We start from the raw sequence: 23,513 nt of genomic DNA on the forward strand, positions 1-23,513 counted from the left end.
TGGGGACAAACCCACCGTCGCTGGAGCAGACAAAGCAAGGCAAGGCAAAAAGTGCTCTTTACTGACGAGTCGTGGTTGTGTCTCACCAGGGGTGATGATCAGATTTGAGTTTATCGTCAAAGGAATGAGCATTACACAGAGGCCTGTACTCTGGAGCGGGATCAATCACAGCATCATCGGACTGAGCTTGTCGTCATCTCAACTCTCCTATTCAGCATGTAAATTGCATGTTCAAAAGGATTCAGATCTGGTGATTGACTCGGCCAGTCAAGGATTTTCCACTTTTTGGCCATCAAAAACTCCTTCGTTGCTCCAGCAGTATGTTCAGGGTCATTGTCTTGTTGCATGATGAAGTGCCGTCGAATGAGTTGAGGCATTTGGTTTTATCTAAGCAGATAAAATATCTGTAGACTTCAGAATTCATTGGCCAGCAGCTCTTTGTTGTGCGTCAAGCATTGCGCTGTTTATGACTTCAAGCCTATCAACTCCCGAGATGAGGCTGGTGTAACCGAAGTGAAATGGCTAGCTAGTTAGCACGCACTAATAGCGTTTCAAACTTCACTTGCTCCGAGCCTTGGGGTGGTTGTTCCCCTTGCTCTGCATGGGTAACGCTGATTCGATGTGGTGGCTGTTGTCGTTGTGTTGCTGGTTCGAGCCCAGGGAGGAGCGAGGAGAGGGACGGAAGCTATACTGTTACAATGGTAATACTAAAGTGCCTATAAGAACATCCAATAGTCAAAGGTTAATGAAATACAAATGGTATAAAGGGAAATAGTCCTATAATAACTACAACCTAAAACTTCTTACCTGGAATATTGAAGACTCATGTTAAAAGGAATCACCAGCTTTCATCTGTTCTCATGTTCTGAGCAAGGAACTGAAACGTTAACTTTCTTACATAGCACATATTGCACTTTTACGTTCTTCACCAACACTTTGTTTTTGCATTATTTACAACAAATTTAACATGTTTCATTATCTACTTGAGGCTAAATTGATTTTATTGATGTATTATATTAAGTTAAAATAAGTGTTAATTAAATCGGTATCAGCTTTTTTGGTCCTCCAATAATCGGTATCTGTGTCGGCATCGAAAAATCATAATCGGTCAACCTCTAGTTTGCATCTTGTAGTGTACCCTCTAGTCCTGCTGGTGTGGTCTCCTACGTATGGTAGACTTTGACACATCTACACCTGCATCCAGGAGAGTGTTTCTGATCTGTTGGGCTGTTGTCAGGGGGGTTTTATTCACCATAGAGAGTATTCTCCGGTCATCCACTAGTGGTCTCCCTCAGTCTACTGGGTCTTTTGACATAATTGAGTTCACCGGTTGTTTTTTTCTTGTTAATGATGAGCCAAACTGTTGACTTGGGCATGCCCAGGGTTTTTGCAATGTTCCTGATTGATTTTCATTTCTGAGCCTTATGACAGCCAACTTAATTTGCATTGAGACTGCCATCTTCCTCATGTTGTCACACCCAAACAACAACCTCCAAAGGCAATAGCATAGTCTAGAATCAATACTTTTCATCAACAGCTCTCATGCATTCACTAACACACATCTGAAGCCAATTCAAAAACAACTTGTAGTACCTTAAAATGGGGGGGGGGGACCATGTACAAAAAGGTGCTATCATTTCTCAACGGTTCATCCGATATGTATGAAAATACCCTCAAATTAAAGCTGAGTCAGCACGTCACCCTCATTGTTATTGTTTCCTTTCAAAGTGCTAGAGTACAGAACCAAAATAACTAAAAAAGGGTCACTGTCCAATGAATTATGTAGATATTCCAATTATTATTTATCTGCGGTTTCCAGCTACAACAGTCATTTACAACATTAGCAATATCTACACTGTATTTATGATCAACATGATGATCTTATTTTAATGCAAAAAGTGATTTTCTTCCAAAAAAACAAGGACATTTCGAAGTGACCCCAAAATTTTGAACGTTAGCGTATGTGTGATTTTATTAAATGTATGTTTTCCAAACCTTTGCCCTGAGATATTAAAAAACATGGCAAGGAAGTTGTGTTGGGGAGAGATTTGAGTTATTAACTAGAGTGATAAGGGTTGGGCGTGCAGGTGGTTCAGGCTGGCTGAAATTTGATATAGATTATGTCTTGATAATTTTTTATTCTTTAAGTCTGTACTTTGTAAGAGTTGTTTATTTGTTAGGCTATTGGTTAAAGGTGCAACAATAATGATTATTTAATTATCATTGATCTAGTTCAGTCTTATCAATCACTCAGTGGCGATTTAAGCATGTACATCTTGGTGGGTAAAAAAATTTGTTAAAGTGAGATGAATGCCGGCAAAGCCACTACACAAAACTAAACAATACATTAACTGCAATATAACATTTACATTTAAGTCATTTAGCAGACGCTCTTATCCAGAGCGACTTACAAATTGGTGAATTCACCTTCTGACATCCAGTGGAACAGCCACTTTACAATAGTGCATCTAAATCATTTAAGGGGGGTGAGAAGGATTACTTATCCTAACGATGACAAACGGTGCCCACAAACTATTAGGGCCTACATAAGAGTCCCAACACCTTACCACTGCTACACCTACCTGGCTATCAGCGGAGCCTTGTCCGGCAGTGAAACAGTCTCATTTACAGACTTTAAAAAATATATAGTTGATATGGCTGACTTGCTTAAAACTTCTTTGGGCTGAGATCCCGCTAAAGGGATCGATATGACAACAGCCAGTGAAAGTGCAGGACGCCGAATTCAAAACAGAAATCCCATAATTAAAATTCCTCAAAAATAGTAGTATTTCACACCATTTTAAAAGATACACTTCTTGTTAATCCCACCACAGTGTCCGATTTCAAATAGGCTTTACGGCAAAAGCACCACAAACAATTATGTTAGGTCAGAGCCAAGTCACTTTTTTCCAGCCAAAGAGAGGAGTCACAAAAAAAAAAAATCAGAAAGAGATGAAGATCAAACGTCAGTGATTAATTTTATCAGATGACACTTATAGGACTTCATGTTACACAATACATATATGTTTTGTTCAATAATGTTCATATTTATATCAAAAAATCTCAGTATATATTGGCGCGTTGTGTTCAGTAGTTCCAAAAACATCCAGTGATTTTGCAGAGAGCCACATCAATTTACAGAAATACTCATAAATGTTGATGAAAATACAAGTGTTATGAATGGAACTTTAGATACACTTCTCCTTAACCTCTTACACTTATGGTGGCGCTATTTCATTTTTGGAAGAAAAACGTTCCCGTTTTAAACAAGATATTTTGTCACAAAAAGATGCTCGAAATATGCATATAATTGCTACTGTTCGAAAGAAAACACTCTAAACGTGTCCAGAAATACAAATATCTTCTCTGTGCGTGTCCCTATAACGTGAGCTTCACAGGCAAAACCAAGATGACTTGGCATCCAGGAAATGACAAGAATCAATTTTGATGGCTCTGTCTTTCATGATCTCCTTATATGGCTGTGAACGCAAGAGGAATGAGTCTGCCCTTTCTGTCGTTTCCCCAAGGTGTCTGCAGCATTGTAAAGACGTATTTGTAGGCAGATCGTTGGAAGATTGACCATAAGAGACCACATCCCACTTCCTGGTTGATTTTATCTCCGTTTTTGCCTGTCATATGAATTCCGGTGTCCTGCTCAAACAGTTTTGGAAACTTGAGTGTTCTATCCAAAAGTCACCTGCCAGTATTTTTCCATGGGGCACAGACAGAAGAAGCAAGCTTCCAAGAACTGCATGTCAATGAAGAGATATGTGAAAAAACACCTTAAGAGGGATTGATTCCAAACAACGTTTGCCATGTTAGTCGATATTATGTAGTTAATTGAAAAAAGTTTCACGTTGTAGGTGACTGCATTTTCAGGTTCTTTACACCAGTCAGAACCATAGGATAAATAAAGGGGCAATGCAGACAAAAAGCGGAACAATTTCTCATTTATCAAAAACAGATCATCGGCTTTCAGGAAACACTGCGCATTTGGTATGTGGCTGAGGAGTCTCCTCATTGAAAACATCAGAAGCTCTTCAAAGGTAAATGATTTTATTTATTTGGTTATCTGGCTTTTGTGAAAATGTTGTTGTGCTGTGCTCACTTGAAAAATGCTATGCGGTCCTTCTTGGGCATACTCTTACACAAATTAGTCAATTTCTATGGTTCAAAAAGCATATTTTGAAAATCTGAGATGACAGTGTTGTTAAGAAAAGGCTAATTTACTTGAGAGAAAGTCCAAAATTATTTTAATTTTATTTCCCCGAGGACCCAGATTTTCACTAAAATCAGATTTTAGTTCCTTTTGAAACTCCCCATCCCGGATCCGGGATTGTTTATCATTTTAAGCCTCAGGCTCATTAGCATAACGATCCATTTTTCATGTCTTGTTGTACACCTGGTTTCAATTCCCTAATAACATGTTGTATATTTTCCCTCTGTTTCCCCCCCATGTCCTTGTGGGGAATTGTTTATTTGTAAGTACTCATGCTATGTGTTACTGGTGCTCTACGTTTTTGTACCCATGTGTTTGTTGTTTTGTACTCCGTTTTTTATATTAAACTGCTCCGGCTATTCACCAAATTCTGCTCTCGTGCCTTTGACTTCCCTGCCACCAGTTACGCACCCGATAACTTTTATCTATAAATTGCTCTTTATTATTTATCTTCATATGAGAAGGATTAAAAAGGATTTGCCAGTAGTTTGTCGACTTGATTCATGATGACTGCTAGCTAAGATTTAGATCAGTACATTCAAAGCTACTGTAGATATAATGTGATTTGACGTCTTTATCTGTGGCCAATGACCTTGAGTCTTCTTGGATATGCACTTCTAATGTAGCTCTATGGCAGCACCCAAGAGCTTGAATTTGAGAGCTCTACCCTTAAGACTTGGAGGTGACTTAGTGTCCTCATGAGTGACAGAACACTGAGCCAATCACGGCGCAATGCTCCGTATTTTCTGTTGGCTTGCCCCACCACCACAGAAAGCACTGAGCTAGGCAGAAATACCTGCATTTTGGAGCTGCCTTACTCAAAACAAGAAAAGAGACCATGTTTGTATGCGGCTTTATTAACTCAAATATATATATTATTTTACATTGTTTGCAAACTGATATGTGACACGTATTAATGCCAAAATAACATGCAAGCCACCCCTAAAATGTTTTATTTTTGTTTTTATGTTAAAAATGTGGGGCTCAAAAGAGCCCTGAACGTCGGGTCGCCACTGCAATCATTTAAGCATATTTAATAATGATCTCTTACCTAGATGACTGTGGGCATTGTTGCTTACTTTTTGTTGTTCTAAATAGAGACGGCTAGGAGGGCCATATTAGATTGTGTAGAAATGCAAGGAAAATAGCTTCAGATGCCCCCCAAAATTGAAAGAACCCCCAAATTCCCAACCAAGTAAGGTTCCCCCACTTCTAAAACCAAAATTGGTATCTGCCCGCTTTTGGCTAGAGCGCACATATAGCCTACATAATGACAAAAGACCGAGATTATTTTGTTAAAAGACAGCCAAACATCGACGATCAAATCACCAGAATAAGACCCTCGATATTTATAGAAAAGTCGCATTAAACTCATTACCTTGCACTTTCACCACCCTGTGAACTTCATAACTTTCTTAATCTGTAATCTAATAATTTCATTCATTTTACCGACACAAGAAGATCCCACTTTGTCCAGCGTATTTTTTTAATCGACATTTGGAAAGTTTACCGAAAATGATTGTTCCCATCAGGCCTGTATTTTTATTCAAGAATGTTGAATAAAATTATATTTTAACGTTAACATTTCTTTTCCACATTCTGGCTTGTAGAGGTCGTGAGAATTAACTTTCCTGATTCCAATTTATGCCCCATGTAGAATTCGATGGAATTCAAAATCGGGTTTCCAGGCAACAACTGGCTCAAATTTACCAGCATGGGCCTAAAATAAAGCTATGCTGTGGACACTGTCATAAATAACCGTAGGCTATACTCACCAATTCGTAGGAAGACCACCACGCTGAACATCGACAGTAAGGTGGGTATCACCACCCCAAAGAATGTGGAGAGTTTTTTGGGACGACTCTGGTGCGCCGACTTCAGTCTGGAAAATGCCAGGGACTGCTCCACAGTCTCCCCGGACCGACATGTATGATGCTCCCCCGACTGCTCATTGACGCTTGTGGAGAGACGATAGTGCAGGAGCGGTGTCCTCTCCGACATGGCGAAGCTGTTGTTGGCTGCTAGGACTAGCCAGAACTTCAGAACACTCTGCCACCAATTGTTTCGGCTTTATCAACTAAGTTAGTTTCTAGAGTTCACTCCCAAACGTAGAAGCAAAAATCAGTTCGCGTGACTTTACTAAGACATGATTTTCTCAACAATGTAACCAGACGATGGACAACATTGTCACGGGCCAATCGTTGAAGTCTGAATGTTAATCAATATGGTGATATAGAATGCCTACCTCGACATTATAAATACATGTTCCCCAACTCCACTCGAAATCAGCGACAGCACTATCTTGTCGTGGGCCTACATTAAAAACCACACATTTTCGTAAAAGTTGTCTTTCGCGTTACCATTATAGCCACTGTGTTGTGAACCCAGCAACATCTAGGTCATGTAATCATACAGCACATTTTCAAAATAAAAGTTATTAAGCAACCTAATTTAGCAGGGGTAAAAGAAACGCCTGAGCGGAGTTCCCACGTTTGGTTTTCACGGGAAAGGGAACCTAGGTTGAAGGTATTGTGTCCCTGAAAATCAGATGCACCAGGTAGTTTCCAATGCCAGAAAACCAGATGCATCCAATGCCAATGACGCTAAGGGTGAATTTAAAATTGCTTCAACATACTTTTATCCAAAATACAAACAATATATTATTGAAATCAAATAACAAACTTTAAAAGTCCCAAGTATGTATGCTGCAATAGCCTATGTGCCAGGTTGTTATCTGGTGTACTGTGATCTTAGAAATGCTCTCTATGACCATGCCTCAGGACTACCTGGCCTGACGACTCCTGGCTGTCCCCTTCCCCAGTCCATCCAGTTGTGCTGCTGATCCAGTTGTACTGGTCTGCCTGCAACTGGGGACCCCTGACCTGATTCATCAGGTGTGCTACCTTGTCCCGGACCTGCTGTTTCGGCCCCTTCTGTCTCTCTCTCTCTTTCTTGACCTCTGAATACATAGCTATGAAAAGCCAACTGACATTGACTCCTGAAGTGTTGAACTGTTGCACCCTCTAAATAGTTTTTTTTTTCATTTTAGCTCTACACATCACATCACATCTACTGTACCATTTAAACTACAGAAGTTGTCAGCCCTGTACATATGCTTAGTATTGTACTTTTAAAACCATAAAAGTTGTTGTTTTGGAATGCTCAGACCCTCTACTAATGGGATCCTGTGTCATACCGTGAAGATTTGTGACATTGGGGTATTTTTTAGAGAGCTGTAAATAAGGCCTTGTGTCATTGAGGTATTATTCAAAGAGCTGTACATAAGGCCTTGTGTCATTGAGGTATTATTTAAAGAGCTGTAAATAAGGCCTTGTGTCATTGAGGTATTATTCAAAGAGCTGTAAATAAGGCCTTGTGACATTGAGGTATTATTTAAAGAGCTGTAAATAAGGCCTTGTGACATTGAGGTATTATTTAAAGAGCTGTAAATAAGGCCTTGTGTCATTGAGGTATTATTTAAAGAGCTGTAAATAAGGCCTTGTGACATTGAGGTATTATTTAAAGAGCTGTAAATAAGGCCTTGTGTCATTGAGGTATTATTTAAAGAGCTGTAAATAAGGCCTTGTGACATTGAGGTATTATTTAGAGAGATTTGTAAAAAAAAAAAAAAAAAAAAAAAGGCCTTGGGTTATTGGGGTATATTTTGGGGTCAGCGGTCACAGTAGCTTTCTGCTGAAAAATAGACACTTGCGGTAAACTTCATGGTATGAAACTGGATCTTATTAGTAGTCTGATGATTCTGAAATGCCCCCCTTTTATGCTGACGACGTCTATAGTTTATAATTAATGTTAGAGAATCAACAATCTGTTGATCAATCGATCAAATGTATTTCATAATGCCCTTTTTACCTCAGCAGTTGTTACAAAGTGCTTTACAGATACCGAGCCTAAACCCCCAAAGAGCAAGCAATGAAGATTCAGAAGCACAGTGGCTTGGAAAACAACCATAGAGGCAGGAACCTAGGAAGAAACCTAGACACCAGACTCTATGTTGTTTGTGTTTTCAATAAATGCATGGAACTTTAAACTACATGTTTTTTTAAATTGTTAAATCAGAAAAGCATTCTTTAACAGTCAAGTAACCTTTTTTTTCAGGGGGTATTTTTTTTTAGAAAATTGCCTTATGGTGATAGCGTGTGTGATGCTGGCCTTGTTCAAGAGAGTCAAATCACCATACATCCTGGGTAAATGCTGACTGACTGTTCTACAAAGTAGTTATTTATGATGCAAGGTGATTTGTATATCAGTCAATCGGCAATGTCGAACAAGCCATTGTGTTCAAGTAAATGGAGAACTTTTATTTTGAAGCTATTTGGGACACGTTGATGTCGCATATTGGTGCTGATTTCACGGAGCTCATTCCGTTGACTAGATTTATCATGTGACGCCAGTATTTTCTAGTTTGTCATCTGCTCGTATGAGCAAGTCCAATTGTCCAATCAACTCTCTCCAACTTGTCAAAGCAATTTGGTTTAAAAAATTACATTGTGACAATCTCCGTGTCTTACTTCCTTATTACTGGAAACTTTGCATCGAAACGAAAGTTGACACCTGTTTACACTCAACAAGTGACATTGTATCCTTGGAATAAATTAGCCTACAGTACTTATGTTGCTGTTGGCGTTACCATGGAATCGCAACCTAAAAACTGCTAAATAAATCACAGAGTCCAGCACTAATACCAAAAGTCCACACACTTTCATTAGATTTAATTTTATACGGATGTAGTCTATAAATAGAAACCATGGGTAGGCTACATAACGTCTATACATTTAATTATTTACATAGCCTACACCGTTTAATGGAATGCATTTAATGTTTTCAATTTGTTATAACATTCCATGTAACAGCCTACATCATGCATATTGAAAATACAGAAATAATAAGCAAATCATATTTCAATATAAAATGTGACATAGCCAAACATGTTTTTTCGACACTTGAATATCAATCATATAGAATACAACACACACACTCTTTCTCCCTCGCTTGACCTTTTTATTCAGTCTTTTGGCTCAACTTTTTCCAAACCAGCCATTCTTCAAAAGTATGCATTTGATAAATAGTCCTCTTCCATTCTTCCAACCAGTGCAGTAATCGATTTTAACCAACTATATTTCCACCATGGATGTTTTTTCCCTCATATCATGGCTGTGAAAAACCATACATAATAGGCTACCTTTACTCTGTGGATATTCCCATTTGAGAAAATAATGTAGCAAGTCTTCTTCCAAATTGGCACAGAGGCACTTTAAAGTGGGGCCAACAGTCTTTAGAATTGTCTCATCTAATTAAGAGCATAGGTCCAGTCTCTGTGGACTTTGCCTGCTTCTAACAGAGAGCCATTAATGGCGTCTTTTTGTGGATGTAACTCCGCCATGGCTCTCTGGCCAAAGCCTATGTGGAAATTAATGGGGGTTTTGGATTAACGCTGAAAATAAGGATTTTGATAAGCACAGGTTGGGGAGATTGTATGCATTTTGTTCTATGAGATCATCTTCATCAGCTAATGTTACTTTTTGTGAAATTTGAAGCATTTATGTAAGCAGCAAAGCAAGCACAGAAAGACATCATAATTCATAAAGGCAGTGTTAACTGATATTATCTTACAGAACAAAAAATATAAGATCTCCTAAAGCTGTCATAACCGCATTCTTTCAACATTCATTTCCCCTATAGGAATGGCTGAACCAACCAAAGGAAACTCATTTCCAGTTTTCAGGACTTCACGCTGGCGAGCTCTATAGAAGCCAGTTGTAGCCTAACCAGATCCCACCTACTCCTCAACGGGTACCACACCATGTCGTACTGTATATCACCAGCAGAGGACTCTGTAACTCCATCAATAAATCCAGGTGGTAGCAAAACACTGCCGTGTAGTAAAGAGATCTCCACCAGGGTGTGCCCTACATTCTTCATCCAGTTCAGCATTGATAAGGGAGAGAGAAGAAATCCCAGGTTATCATCTCTGTCCCAAGCAGCTGTCTCTGAGGTCCAGGGAGAGCCACTCCAGCTTCCCCCGGAGCACCCTGCCGTACAGCTGCAGCACCTGGTTCAGACTCTGGCTCTGCTGGCTGGGACAGCCTGGGTCTGGATCTGGGTCTGGATCTGGGTCTGTCACGTCATCCTGTGGACCAGCAGACACACAGTCAAGTATTTGTGGAGAAAGAAAGAAAGAATGAAAGAAAGAAAGAAAGAAAGAGAGAGAGAGAGAGAGATGTCATGAATGAAAGCTAGAGAGTGTGTGGATGTGTGTGTATGTCTCTGTCGGTATGTGCGTACGTGTGTGTGCGTCTTACCGTGATGTCCAGGTTGGTGACTATGTGCAGGTAGTTTGTTATTCCATGCTCCAGTCTCTCCAGCTGAGTTTGGTCTGTGTCCTCACTCTCCAACAACACCCCCAAACCCCTCTCACCTCAGCATGCTTCTCCTGCAGCTAGGGAGGCACACACACATGCACGCACAAACAATCGATTTGTAACTTTATGACTTTGTATTATATTAAAATTTAGATTTAAGTTGACATATTTCTGATGCCAGGATGAACCACTGTGAGCAACCCCTATTACTCTCTTCGGCCTGCACTGTCATCTGAGTCCCCTATTCCACCATGCTCTGACGAGTACCGAAGTGGACTCCCAACTGCGGTTATGGTTTTCGTTCTATGGAGTAGGGAGCAATATCAATTAATCAAATGAATTTATAAAACCCTTTTTACATCAGTCGATGTCACAAAGTGCTATATAGAAACCCAGCCTAAAACCCCAAGCAGCAAGCAATGCAGATGTAGAAGCGCGGTGGCTAGGAAAAACTTACCATAAAGGACCTCTTCTGGCTGTGCCGGATGGAGATTATAACAGTACATGGCCAAGATATTCAAATGTTCATAGATGACCAGCAGGGTCAAATAATAATAATCACAGTGGTTGTAGACGTCAGCACCTCAGGAGTAAATGTCAGTTGGCTTTTCATAGCGATCATTCTGAGTTAGAGACAACAGGTGCTGTAGAGAGAGAGAGAGAGTCGAAAACAGCAGGTCTGTTTAAACAACCCAGGGCTGCATTATCCACTTAGCCTGATGTGGCCCCGGGTTGTTTAAACACCCTCGTGCCTTGGTGCATCTTTCTCGAGTTGGTCTGCACAGAGGAATTCTCTCAGCAGATCTATGGAGTAGAGCAGGACTCTCCAGTTTATCAGCTTTACGAAGGCCTCCCTTCAGGTCCGAGATACTCCCATGACCCGCAATACTTGAATGTTACGAGTAGAGGCCCCTTGCCCCCGGGCCCCTACTGAGAAGCAAAAGAAGGTGGCCCTGTCGACTCCCGGCAGCTTGTTTATGATTGATGGAGCAACAGGGAGGTAGTGTGCAATCTTTTCAGATTTAGCCACCCCGAGGGTGTCAAAGGCGACTTCGTAACGCACCGTAATATCAACCACCAAATCTGCACAGCTTTTCACAAATATCAAGTCAGGTTTCCTAAGTCTCCCTTTCAGCATGGAGATATGCATCTCCTTGATAAAATTCCATCTGTTGCTTTCAGCTTCTGTTACTAATAGTTCACACACCTTGTTTTGCCTATTTATGTGGGCTCCTTGGATCAACAGCCATTGACCCAGGATGTGTGAGCAAGATTCATACGTGGCAGGACAGCACCTGCAAGAAGAATCCATCTCCGGCCTTCACCTTGCGAGCATCCGGGTGGGATAAACATTGGCCCTCAATTTAAGCCCATCAATGTACTGACCGTGCTTGAATTCACTGAAGAGGGATTAGCAAGTCAAGTTTTGTTGGTCTTGTCATTGCCAAAGGCCTGCATCCCCGTACTTTGAGTTACTAGGCTGATCCATTTCCGCATTTCCCCCTGCCTCCAATCACATGGATTGGGCACTGCAGCGTCACTAAACCAGTTGTGTTGTTGTCAAGGGAGGGAATCTTTGTGTTGCTCCCACACTGTGATTTATCCTCCGGGTGCACTCATCTGCTGAGTGCCACAGCCGGTGGATCTTTCTGGCCTGAATGGATGAAATCTGGCGGGCCACCTTCACGATGCCAGGCCTCCTGTCTCAGTGTTTCTCATACAGCAACCCGTTACAGGTGAGAAGTGTAGACATTCCTGCACCATAGTTCCTTTCCTTCTATCTGTAAGGGAGTGTGAAATTATTGATGGAGCACCACTTGCTCTAAGACAGCAAGAAAATATCAAAAAGTTACAATTATAACTACAGTTCATTTATTAGTTCTTAAACTTACAAGGCAATATAATCCTGGAGACAGTAGATGTTTTACAAAACAAATACGACTTATTTAGATATAACCAGGGTAAAGCAATTGAATGAACAGGATGATTGTGATTGCAAAATTATGTACTAATGTGGTAGGCTACAGAATCAGAGTCCCAAACAGGGAATGGAGATTACGGGGCCTAAAATCAAACAGTCGTTCTTGATATTTCAGAACGAAACAAGGCCAGGAGTAAAGAAATATACATGGTAATAAGAGAAGTAACAGATAACGGATTTAGAGCTAGATGGCGCCGACAGAGATGGTTGCCCCGCTTCAGGTCCTTTGTTTCTTTATGCATTACTTCTTACATTGTTAACCCAGAAAATCTCAAGTGTTATTACATTCAGCCTGGAAGAACTACTGGATATAAAAGCGATGTCAACTTACCAACATTATGACCAGGAATATGACTTCCTGAAGCAGATACTTTGTTCGGACCTCCACCCTGGACATGGGATCTTATCCCAGAGGCCGACCCAAAACAAAGCGGTCGCCGAAGGAAAGGCGGACGGAGCGGCCTACTGGTCAGACTGAGAATGCGAGCACACCATCCACCACTTCTGAGCATATTACTTGCCAATGTCAAATCTCTAGATAACAAGGTGAACGAAATTAGGGCACGAGTTGCCTTCCAGAGAGACATCAGAGATTGTAACATTATCTGTTTCACAGAAACATGGCTCACTCGGGATATGTTGTCAGAGTCGGTACAGCCACCTGGTTTCTTCATGCATTGCGCCGACAGAACCAAACATATCTCTGGTAAGAAGAAGAGTGAGGGTGTATGCCTTATGATTAACGACAAATGGTATAATCATAACAACATACAGGAACTCAAGTTCTTTTGTTCACCTGACCTAGAATTCCTTACAATCAAATGCCGACTGCATTATCATCCAAGAGAATTCTGTTTGATTATAGTCACAACCGTGTATTTCCCCCCAAGCAGAAACCTCGTCGGCCCTGAAAGAACTTCACCGGACTCTATGTAAACTGGAAACCATACATCCCGAGGATGCATTTATTGTAGCTGGGGATTTTAATAAAGCTAACCTGAGAACAAGACTTCTTAAATTCTATCAGCATATCGAATGCACGACACAAGCTGGTTGCATTCCGGATCATTGCTACTCTAACTTCCGCGATGCATACAAAGCCCTCCTCCGCCCTGCCTTTGGAATATCTGACCATGACACCATTTTGTTGCTCCAAGCCTATAGAATGAAACTAAAACAGGAAACTCCTGTGCTCAGGTACAGTGGGGCAAAAAAGTATTTAGTCAGCCACCAATTGTGCAAGTTCTCCCACTTAAAAAGATGAGAGAGGCCTGTAATTTTCATCATGGGTACATTTCAACTATGACAGACAAAATGAGAAAACAAATTCCTCCAGTCCTTTACGTGTCTTTTGACAAATTCCAAGCGGCCTGTCATGTACCTTTTACTGAGGAGTGCCTTCCAACTGGCCCTTCTAACATAAAGGCCTGATTGGTGGAGTGCTCCAGAGATGGTTGTCCTTCTGGAAGGTTCTCCCATCTCCACAGAGGAACTCTGGAGCTTTGTCAGAGTGACAATCAGGTTCTTGGTCATCTCCCTGACCAAGGCCCTTCTTCCACAATTGCTCAGTTTGGCCAGGCGGACAGCTCTAGGAAGAGTTTTGATGGTTCAAAACTTTTTCCATTAAGGGATTAAGGAATGATGGAGGCCAGTGTGTTCTCAGGGATCTTCAATGCAAATGGAATGCAATTTAATACCCATTTAGAGGTCAGCGCACGCCACGCACCTGCTAATATTCCTCCATAAATGAGCTAATTTTGGCAAAAGGTTGTATTTTTAGGACTGTCTCTTTCACCAAACGCTATAGTCTACATATTTTCAGGCAGGTGTGCTATTAGCAATGACAATTCTCTTGTAGCCTAACTGATGTAGGATAGTGTTACGATTTCTATGTGGAAACATTCCGATATGCACACCCAAAAAAGTGAACGGCAGTTTATGCTCTCACTAGAATACAATGTCCCAACCACAATAATATACTGACCATTAGGATCTGAAATCGAGGATGAGAAAATAACATGTATATTTTCCCTTAGAAACTACAACCAGGAAAATATGTGACACTGAGTTGGTGGTTCATGTTTTTACAATATCTTAAAAACAATATATTTGTTAGCAGAGTGAAAGTAGTGCTTCGGATACAGTGAGTTAAACAAAGAGGAGAAAACAGGTGAGATGCAGAGTTTTCAACCTTTTTATTTAGAGATGAAAGTATAGAATAAGAATAATACACAATTGATATAATATAAGACAATTTAACTCCTCTCAAAATACAGAATAAGAAAATGGAGTACATTAATTTGATGTACATATACATCTATAGCACAGCCATCCTTCAAATGAATTGTTTCCATTCTCCCAATCCACACAGAACGGTAGAGATACATTGTCAAGTAAACACAGTAAATCCATAACTGGATGCAGTAAAAGGTACAGTATGTTATAATAATTTAGCTTTGATTGTTTAGATAATTTAATGTACAGTTAAAGTTAATCACCTATAGTCTATCCCACCTCTCTCACATTGGAGGTAGATTCTTAATTTGAACTTAATTTAGCTTTAATTCTTTAAATCATTCAATGCAGTTAAATGTCTCTTCCCTCACATTGGAAGTAGATTCTTCATCATAACTTGTCTCACAGTAGAAAGTGTTAAAATGCTACAAGCAAAGTCCCTTCATGACACTATAGTAAACAGCAGTGGTGGAAAAAGTACCCAATTGCCATACTTGAGTAAAAGTAAAGATACCTTAACAGAAAATGACTCAAGTGAAAGTGAAAGTCACCCAGTAAAATACTTATTGAGCAGAAGTCTAAAAGTATTTGATTTGAAATATACTTAAGTATCAAAAGTAAATTTAATTAAAATATATACCTTAAGTATAAAAAGTAATATCACTTTACTTCTAAAAGTAGTATTTTGTAATTATTTACGGATAGTCAGGGGCACACTCCAACACTCAGACATCATTTACAAATGAAGCATTTGTGTTTAGTGAGTCCACCAAATCAGAGGCAGTAGGGATGAGCAGGGATGCTCCCTTGATAAGTGTGTGAATCGGACCATTTTTCTGTCCTGTTAAGCATTCAAAATGTATTTTACTACACAAGTCAGTATTAAGAACATATTCTTATTTTCAACAACAGCCTAGGAACAACTGCCTTGTTCAGGGGCAGAACAACAGATTTTGTACCCTGTCAGCTCGGGGATTCGATCTTGCAACCTTTCGGTACTAGTCCAACACTCTAACCACCAGGCTATGCTGCCATTCACTATGTTGTGGTGAATGTAGTGAAATAAAATGAAAAGTTGTTAAAAATATAAATAATAAAGTACATATACCCCCAAAAACTACTTAAGTAGTACTTTAAAGTATTTTTACTTAACTACTTTACACCACTGGCAAACAGAACATCCAAAACCAACGTAAGTCATGCACACCTGAAGATGCAAGCTCATGGCCTGTATATATCTATAGACACCTGATGTGAAATGCAGAAAGATCAGCTGGTCAGAAAAGAGTGATGTGATGAGGTGTATATTTGTGTGTGTATGTGTGTGTGCACGTCTGTGATGTGTGTGTGTTTCACTGCAGCTGTGCCAGTAGAGGTGAGCAGTCCTCCAGACTGTCCAGTCCCTCTACAGCCTCAATCAGCCCCTCCACCTTTTCCATGGGTAGGACCGCACCAGCATTGCTACAGAACTTCTTCTTCAGGCTCTCATTGGTTAGAGGGTTGCGCCAGTGACCATAGAAAGTATCACAGCGTCCCTTCAGCACATCTCCACCCACCAGCGTCACCTGCACCTCGCCATACATGTTGTCAAAGTTAGCCGGGTTGTCATGGGGATGCTCAACGCGGACACGCCCCAGCAAGGCCAGCAGGTCGGGTCGCTGTAGTGCCTCCTGGGAGAATGAGAACACGGTGACCTCCCCATCCAGCAGTGCAGAGCAGGCATTAAACTGGAAGGAGTGTCTGGCCTGATGCTCCGACTCCGGAAATGGACGGTTAATGTACTTGGAGTGGGGAACCCTCAGCAAGATGTCCTGCACCTGACCTACGACCTGTGACCCTCGCCCCATCCCCTGAGACCCCAGCTCCCCCAGCAGTAGCTTGTGCACTGAGGCAGCAGCGTCAGCCACCCAGTGCATCCCCAGGTGGGCCGGGAACCTCTTGAACCCCATGTCCTGGTCCTCCAGTAGGAACCGCAACCCCGCCTCCTCAGGAGAGGTCAAAGGCTGTGGGGCGTAGTCCTCGTAGAAGGCGCTGAACCCCGCGACCCCGGAAGTGTCATCCAGGACCCTGGGAGAGGCCTCCAGTCCTATTGAGGACAGCAGAGCCGCCTCCAGGCCCAGCCGCGCAGCGTTTCCGATGTGGAGGGGTTTAGACTGTGTGGCCGCATTCGCCATGGGGGCTCCAGATAGGCTGGCAGCTATGGCCAGGGCGTGGCTACACTGAGAGCGTTCCAGAGAGAGGAGGCGGGCGCAGGCTGCAGCACTACCCAGAGTACCCACGACGGTGGGGGGGTGGAATCTGGAAGGAGGTTAAGGGTGTAGAGGGGGGGACAGAGAGAGATCAGATGTTTTGGAAGCACAGGTTGATGACTAAACTAAAATAAACATGTCCATTTTAGTAGCAGCCTAATTGAGTAATCTTGAGTAAAGTGTCTGTCTCAGTCATTATTAAATGATTCCTGGGCCAGTGAGTACAAATGTCTGTCTTGCAGGTTGACGTTTACTGTCGTGGATCTTGTCCTGGAGGCAGAACTGAGCGCTTTCACCTTAGATAGGCCAGCTGCGAAATCAAAACTGGCTATATTCATGAAAACAAATATTAGCTTCTTGGTCTTAATTGAAGGATAGAGTTAGGCAATAGGGATAGCAGTGTGGTTAAGGTTAGGTTTCAAATCTGATTGTATGATTGTATGACTTTGTGCCTGTGCCAAATAGTGACCACTCTGCAGAGCTGCCTCCAGAACAAGATTCCTAATCAAAAACGCTAACCTGCATTTGTCTAAAGTGAGGACAGGTGTCTGCCTAGTGCAGAATGTAATACTACTGGACAGGACAGCCATCTGGTCGATACAGTTTAGGTCTGCGTAGGGAGGAGTGGCTGAGAGTCTGTTTTAGCGGTATTGAGGGATTTAACAAATGAGTCATTTCACCGCATTCTCACAGTGTAAACACAGTAGAACGGCTGTAATGGTGTTTAAACACCTATGTCCGAGAGAATCCACCGGTTAAACTAAACGAATTAGACTAGCCACTGAGCCTCTCCTGTCCCAGAGGCAGGCTGGTAGAATACCACACAAACACACCTGTAGGCATTGAGAATACTTTATTTTATACCCCCATAGAGAGCACCAGAGAAATGGTCCAGTCCTCACCTCTTGGGGATATTCTGAGCCTCGTTGGAGAACCTCATCAGGCGTCCCTGGACCTCTATCCCAACGTTGAAGGCCAATAGGAAGTCCCGCCCACTAGGCTTTCTGTTGTTGGGCAGCATATCGCTGACTGCCAGTAGGGCAGGAAGGACTGCCCCCGACGGGTGAGTAGCAGGGTGCCAGGTGTCGTCAAAGTCCATGGAGTGGGTCTGTACAGGACAACCGACACGCAACAGGCACACAATAGGCACAGTTAGCCCAGACACAACAGACAACAGATACAGTTATCTTGGACAACAGACAGACAATGGAGACAGACAATGGAAAGACCACAGTTATTATCAGACTCATTGATTTAATGATTCAAATGTTATTTGAATTACAAAAACAAGGAACGTGGGTGTACACAGTTGGTTTACCACATGAGACAATAAATAGTGACAAATACTGACAACTACAGTGCCTTGCGAAAGTATTCGGCCCCCTTGAACTTTGCGAACTTTTGCCACATTTCAGGCTTCAAACATAAAGATATAAAACTGTATTTTTTTGTGAAGAATCAACAACAAGTGGGACACAATCATGAAGTGGAACGACATTTATTGGATATTTCAAACTTTTTTTACAAATCAAAAACTGAAAAAATGGGCGTGCAAAATTATTCAGCCCCTTTACTTTCAGTGCAGCAAACTCTCTCCAGAAATTCAGTGAGGATCTCTGAATGATCCAATGTTGACCTAAATGACTAATGATGATAAATACAATCCACCTGTAGGTAATCAAGTCTCCGTATAAATGCACCTGCACTGTGATAGTCTCAGAGGTCCGTTAAAAGCGCAGAGAGCATCATGAAAAACAAGGAACACACCAGGCAGGTCCGAGATACTGTTGTGAAGAAGTTTAAAGCCGGATTTGGATACAAAAAGATTTTCCAAGCTTTAAACATCCCAAGGAGCACTGTGCAAGCGATAATATTGAAATGGAAGGAGTATCAGACCACTGCAAATCTACCAAGACCTGGCCGTCCCTCTAAACTTTCAGCTCATACAAGGAGAAGACTGATCAGAGATGCAGCCAAGAGGCCCATGATCACTCTGGATGAACTGCAGAGATCTACAGCTGAGGTGGGAGACTCTGTCCATAGGACAACAATCAGTCGTATATTGCACAAATCTGGCCTTTATGGAAGAGTGGCAAGAAGAAAGCCATTTCTTAAAGATATCCATAAAAAGTGTTGTTTAAAGTTTGCCACAAGCCACCTGGGAGACACACTAAACATGTGGAAGAAGGTGCTCTGGTCAGATGAAACCAAAATCGAACTTTTTGGCAACAATGCAAAACGTTATGTTTGGCGTAAAAGCAACACAGCGCATCACTCTGACCACACCATCCCCACTGTCAAACATGGTGGTGGCAGCATCTTGGTTTGGGCCTGCTTTTCTTCAGCAGGGACAGGGAAGATGGTTAAAATTGATGGGAAGATGGATGGAGCCAAATACAGGACCATTCTGGAGTCTGCAAAAGACCTGATGGAGTCTGCAAAAGACCTGAGACTGGGACGGAGATTTGTCTTCCAATAAGACAATAATCCAAAAACATAAAGCAAAATCTACAATGGAATGGTTCAAAAATAAACATATCCAGGTGTTAGAATGGCCAAGTCAAAGTCCAGACCTGAATCCAATCGAGAGTCTGTGGAAAGAACTGAAAACTGCTGTTCACAAATGCTCTCCATGCAACCTCACTGAGCTAGAGCTGTTTTGCAAGGAGGAATGGGAAAAAAATCCAGTCTCTCGATGTGCAAAACTGATAGAGACATACCCCAAGCGACTTACAGCTGTAATCGCAGCAAAAGGTGGCGCTACAAAGTATTAACTTAAGGGGGCTGAATAATTTTGCACGCCCAATTTTTCAGTTTTTGATTTGTAAAAAAAGTTTGAAATATCCAATAAATGTCGTTCCACTTCATGATTGTGTCCCACTTGTTGTTGATTCTTCACAAAAAAATACAGTTTTATATCTATAGGTTTGAAGCCTGAAATGTGACAAAAGGTTGCAAAGTTCAAGGGGGCCGAATACTTTCGCAAGGCACAGTATATGTGAGTTGCTGGATGTTTTTATGTTATGCTGGATACTCTGACTTTATGACCTGTCTGTCTGTCTGTCTGTCTGTCTGTCTGTCTGTCTGTCTGTCTGTCTGTCTGTCTGTCTGTCTGTCTGCCTGTCTGCCTGCCTGCCTGCCTGCCTGCCTGCCTGTTGTAGTAGGAGCCCTATAGTGTCCTCTGTCCTCTGCCTCTCCCTCTCTGTTAACAATAATGTACTAACCCTAGCCAGCAATGATATAGTGTAAAAACTGTAGCAGACATTATCCAGCATGCCTAGGCCTCTATCTGTGAACATGCTTGTATCTGCCCATCATCGCTTCATATTCATATTGAGACCTGTCTATCTGTCTGTTTAACTCTAACCCACAAACAGAAGGTGAAGGTTGAGGGTTTCCTTTTTCCAGGTTGTGTGGCTGAATGATTGTGGTGGTGGTGGTGATGTGGTATAAGACCAAGTCCATATTATGGCAAGAACAGCTCAAATAAGCAACAGGAACAACATTCCATCACTACTTTAAGACATGAAGGTATCTGTGGTACACGAGCAATGGACATTAGATCTGTACTTTGGTCTGATGAGTCAAAATGTAAGATTTTTGGTTCCGCTACAGTGTTTATGCTCTTCTACCTTACATATATCTACACTCATGTCTATACAGATCTACTGTAGATGTATCTACTCACGGCCACTCCGTTGACGAAGGCAGCAAGGGTTGGGGAGAGTCTGATTCCTTTGCGTCCGTAAACAGAACTGACGTCATCGGGAGCATACATGTGCTGCAGGACACAGGAGAGATAGTAGGGAGAGGTAGAGAGAAAGAACAGATGGACAACATAACTGTTAAAACAACCTGTTTTTCTCCTCTTCCTAACAACACTGTGTCCATATCACGCTGTGTTTCCACACAGCTACACATTAACTTAATCACCATGGGGACTGTGAGTGACCAATTTTTACAGAGTACATTCCTTCATTCCTGTCCTGACTAAGTGATGACAGAGTGTCTGCCTCTAACAGTTATGTAGTCTGTCAACTGTCTCTGTCTAACCTTAACCCTAGTTCCAGTGACTGTGTGTTGTCTGCAGGCTGTCTCTTACACATTGTTACAACACTGGGCTGGACTCATAGAGCTGTCAGTAAGGGTAGCCCTTGCCTCTTCACGTTGTGTCCTCTCCTTCATCTGCACTGGTGTGCCAACCTGGTAGACTGACATCACTACAAGCAATCTGCTTTCACATCAGTTAGGGGTATGGTGAAGGGTGAAGGGAAGGAAACGAGGAGAAACGGAAGCTGAAAGATGCTGGTTCAAGTCCCAGGCGACACAAAAATGGGAATGGAACTGAACTAGCAGCTGAGAAGCTGCTCGTCTCTGAGCCCATACACCATCGCCTGCCGTTGGGCCCTTGAGCAAGGCACTTAACCCCCCACAATTGCTCTGCATCCAGGGGCGCTCTGTGCGGCTGACCCTGTGCCTCTCAACGTGTGTGTGTGTGTATATTGGGTGTTGGGAAAGGCAGAAGACAAGTTTCTGTTGTAACCAGTGGGCAATAAAGTATCCACTCTATTATCTCACCTGACAGTGTTGTAGGGCCAGCTGGAAGACGTGTGTGGTGCTGCCCAGTAGTCCCACTCCGATGGAGTCCAGGACCATCCTCTTGCTACGGTGGATCAGGGTAGGGGTCAGGTGGTGGGGCTGGACACCCTGGATAAACTGTCCAAAACTGTCCGTCACACTGTCCTCTGAGGCTGGACGCTGTGTCACTGGAAGGAAGGAGGAGAGGAGGGGGATGGGAGGAAATGAAGAGGGATGAGGAGGATGACGAGGAGGGAAGGAGGAGGAGAGGGAGGAGAGGAGGAGGCGGAGGGGGAGTGAGGGGAGAGGGAGGAGAGGTGGAAAGGGGAAGGAAGAAAGGGGGAGAGGAGGAGGGAGGGAAAGGGGGAGAGGTGTTGACGAGGAGAGGGGAGAAGAAGGGAGACGAGGACAGGAGGAGACAGGAATGTTTAAAACCTCCCCAGTATGTTCTAAGCTCAGTTTATTCACGTCTGAACTGAGACGGAGAAACAGAGGAGAGTTAGAGAACCAACACAGACAGCCTATGTCAATGTAGGTCTATGTAGCCTAGGTCTATGTACAGTATAGACCTGACCAACACATCCTGTATGAATAGAACAGAACAGACCAATATTTACTACTGTCAAACATAAGCGTTCTCATATCCAAGCCAGAAAGAAACACTTCGCTAACGTGTTCCTGTATGTGTGTGTGTGTGTGTGTGTGAGTGTGTGTGTGTGTGTTTTGATATTGTGATAAAGGAAAATCCTAACACAGGATGGAGACAGCAGAGAGTACACAGTACAGAGTAGAGTGCTGAGCAGAGCTTACCTTCCAGGGCAGACTGGTGGAGTCCTCTCAGTGTAGCAGACATGGGTCTGAAGGATCTCTGACAAACACACAAACAGACAGCCGTATGTCAGTAATACAGTCCTGACAGACGGATAGAGAGAAAGATAGAGAGAGAGAATGAACATAAAACAGCTTGGGGAGCTGTGTGTAGCCAGGTGTGATGTGCGTCATTAAAACAGAATTCCCCATGACTACATCAAATTATTTAAAAAAACACCTGATCGTATAAGATGATAAAGCTTGAGTCTTGAAGTATTCACCATACAAATCACAGACAGACATACATACCACTTTATTCTCTCTCGGCTTCTAACCTCACACACTGACGGTCAGTGGAATAGAGAGAGAGACTAACATATATCAATGTATGATTAATCAGTTAATGCATGGTGTCCATATAGCTCATATTACAGCCACACACATCACCAACAGTCAACAACATCCTTTCTCGGTCTCTAACCAGACACACTGACAGGGAATGGGATAGAGAGAGACCCATACTATAAATATCAATCATTTCATATAATTCTCATATAGGTTATATGCATAGTGTGACAATAGTGACTGGTGCTTACCTGTACTTTGAAGAGCATGTTCTCTGTCTGTTGTCACTCGCTCTGTGGTTAAATTCTTCCCTCGTTGTTTGACTGTCTGTACTCTGTTTTGTCGTTTTGGGCTCTTCTCTCTGTTTTTCCTCCTTCTCTCAATTCTTATTTCTCTTCCTCATAGATCTGTTGGTGAGATGGAGGGATAGATGAATGGATGGAGGAGGAGTATATGTAGAAGAGGAGGCAGGTTGTCTCTCAGGTGAAGTCTGTCAGTCTTTTATAATCCAGAGGGACAAAGATCCCCGATACTGGGCAGGGAGGGGAGGGAGTGGGACGGAGGGGCAGGGAGGGGGCCTGAGAGGGGCAGGAGGGGGGGGGGGCAGATAAGGGTGGGAGGGGCATACAGGGGGACAGAGAGAGGCAGGGAATTCCACAAACAAGAACCTCTACTCCGATAACAAGCTGGGATTTTCCCTCACTATCATCAGCATC

General features: G+C 42.4%; 2 protein-coding genes across 2 annotated transcripts in view; both read right to left on the minus strand.

The window, feature by feature from the left end:
- LOC135553085 (solute carrier family 12 member 9-like) overlaps positions 1-6,600 on the minus strand; it is a 57,646-nt gene extending 51,046 nt beyond the window's left edge. Inside the window, exon 1 of the mRNA XM_064985178.1 lies at positions 5,995-6,600. Within this exon, the coding sequence (XP_064841250.1) occupies positions 5,995-6,220 (226 nt within the window). The 5' untranslated portion in view covers positions 6,221-6,600. The remainder of the gene's footprint in view (positions 1-5,994) is intronic.
- An 8,158-nt stretch (positions 6,601-14,758) lies between these two features.
- Positions 14,759-23,133, minus strand: LOC135551543 (cis-aconitate decarboxylase-like). The gene is made up of 6 exons (XM_064982748.1): positions 23,049-23,133; positions 22,453-22,510; positions 21,643-21,830; positions 20,753-20,845; positions 17,967-18,172; positions 14,759-17,113 (listed from the first exon to the last, which is right to left on the minus strand). Exons 1-6 carry the CDS (start codon positions 23,064-23,066, stop codon positions 16,168-16,170), a joined length of 1,509 nt encoding a protein of 502 aa, XP_064838820.1. The 5' UTR covers positions 23,067-23,133; the 3' UTR covers positions 14,759-16,167.
- Between the last annotated feature and the right edge of the window lie 380 nt (positions 23,134-23,513).

This window comes from Oncorhynchus masou, chromosome 13, assembly GCF_036934945.1.
Source record: "Oncorhynchus masou masou isolate Uvic2021 chromosome 13, UVic_Omas_1.1, whole genome shotgun sequence".
Taxonomy (NCBI): Eukaryota; Metazoa; Chordata; class Actinopteri; order Salmoniformes; family Salmonidae; genus Oncorhynchus; species Oncorhynchus masou.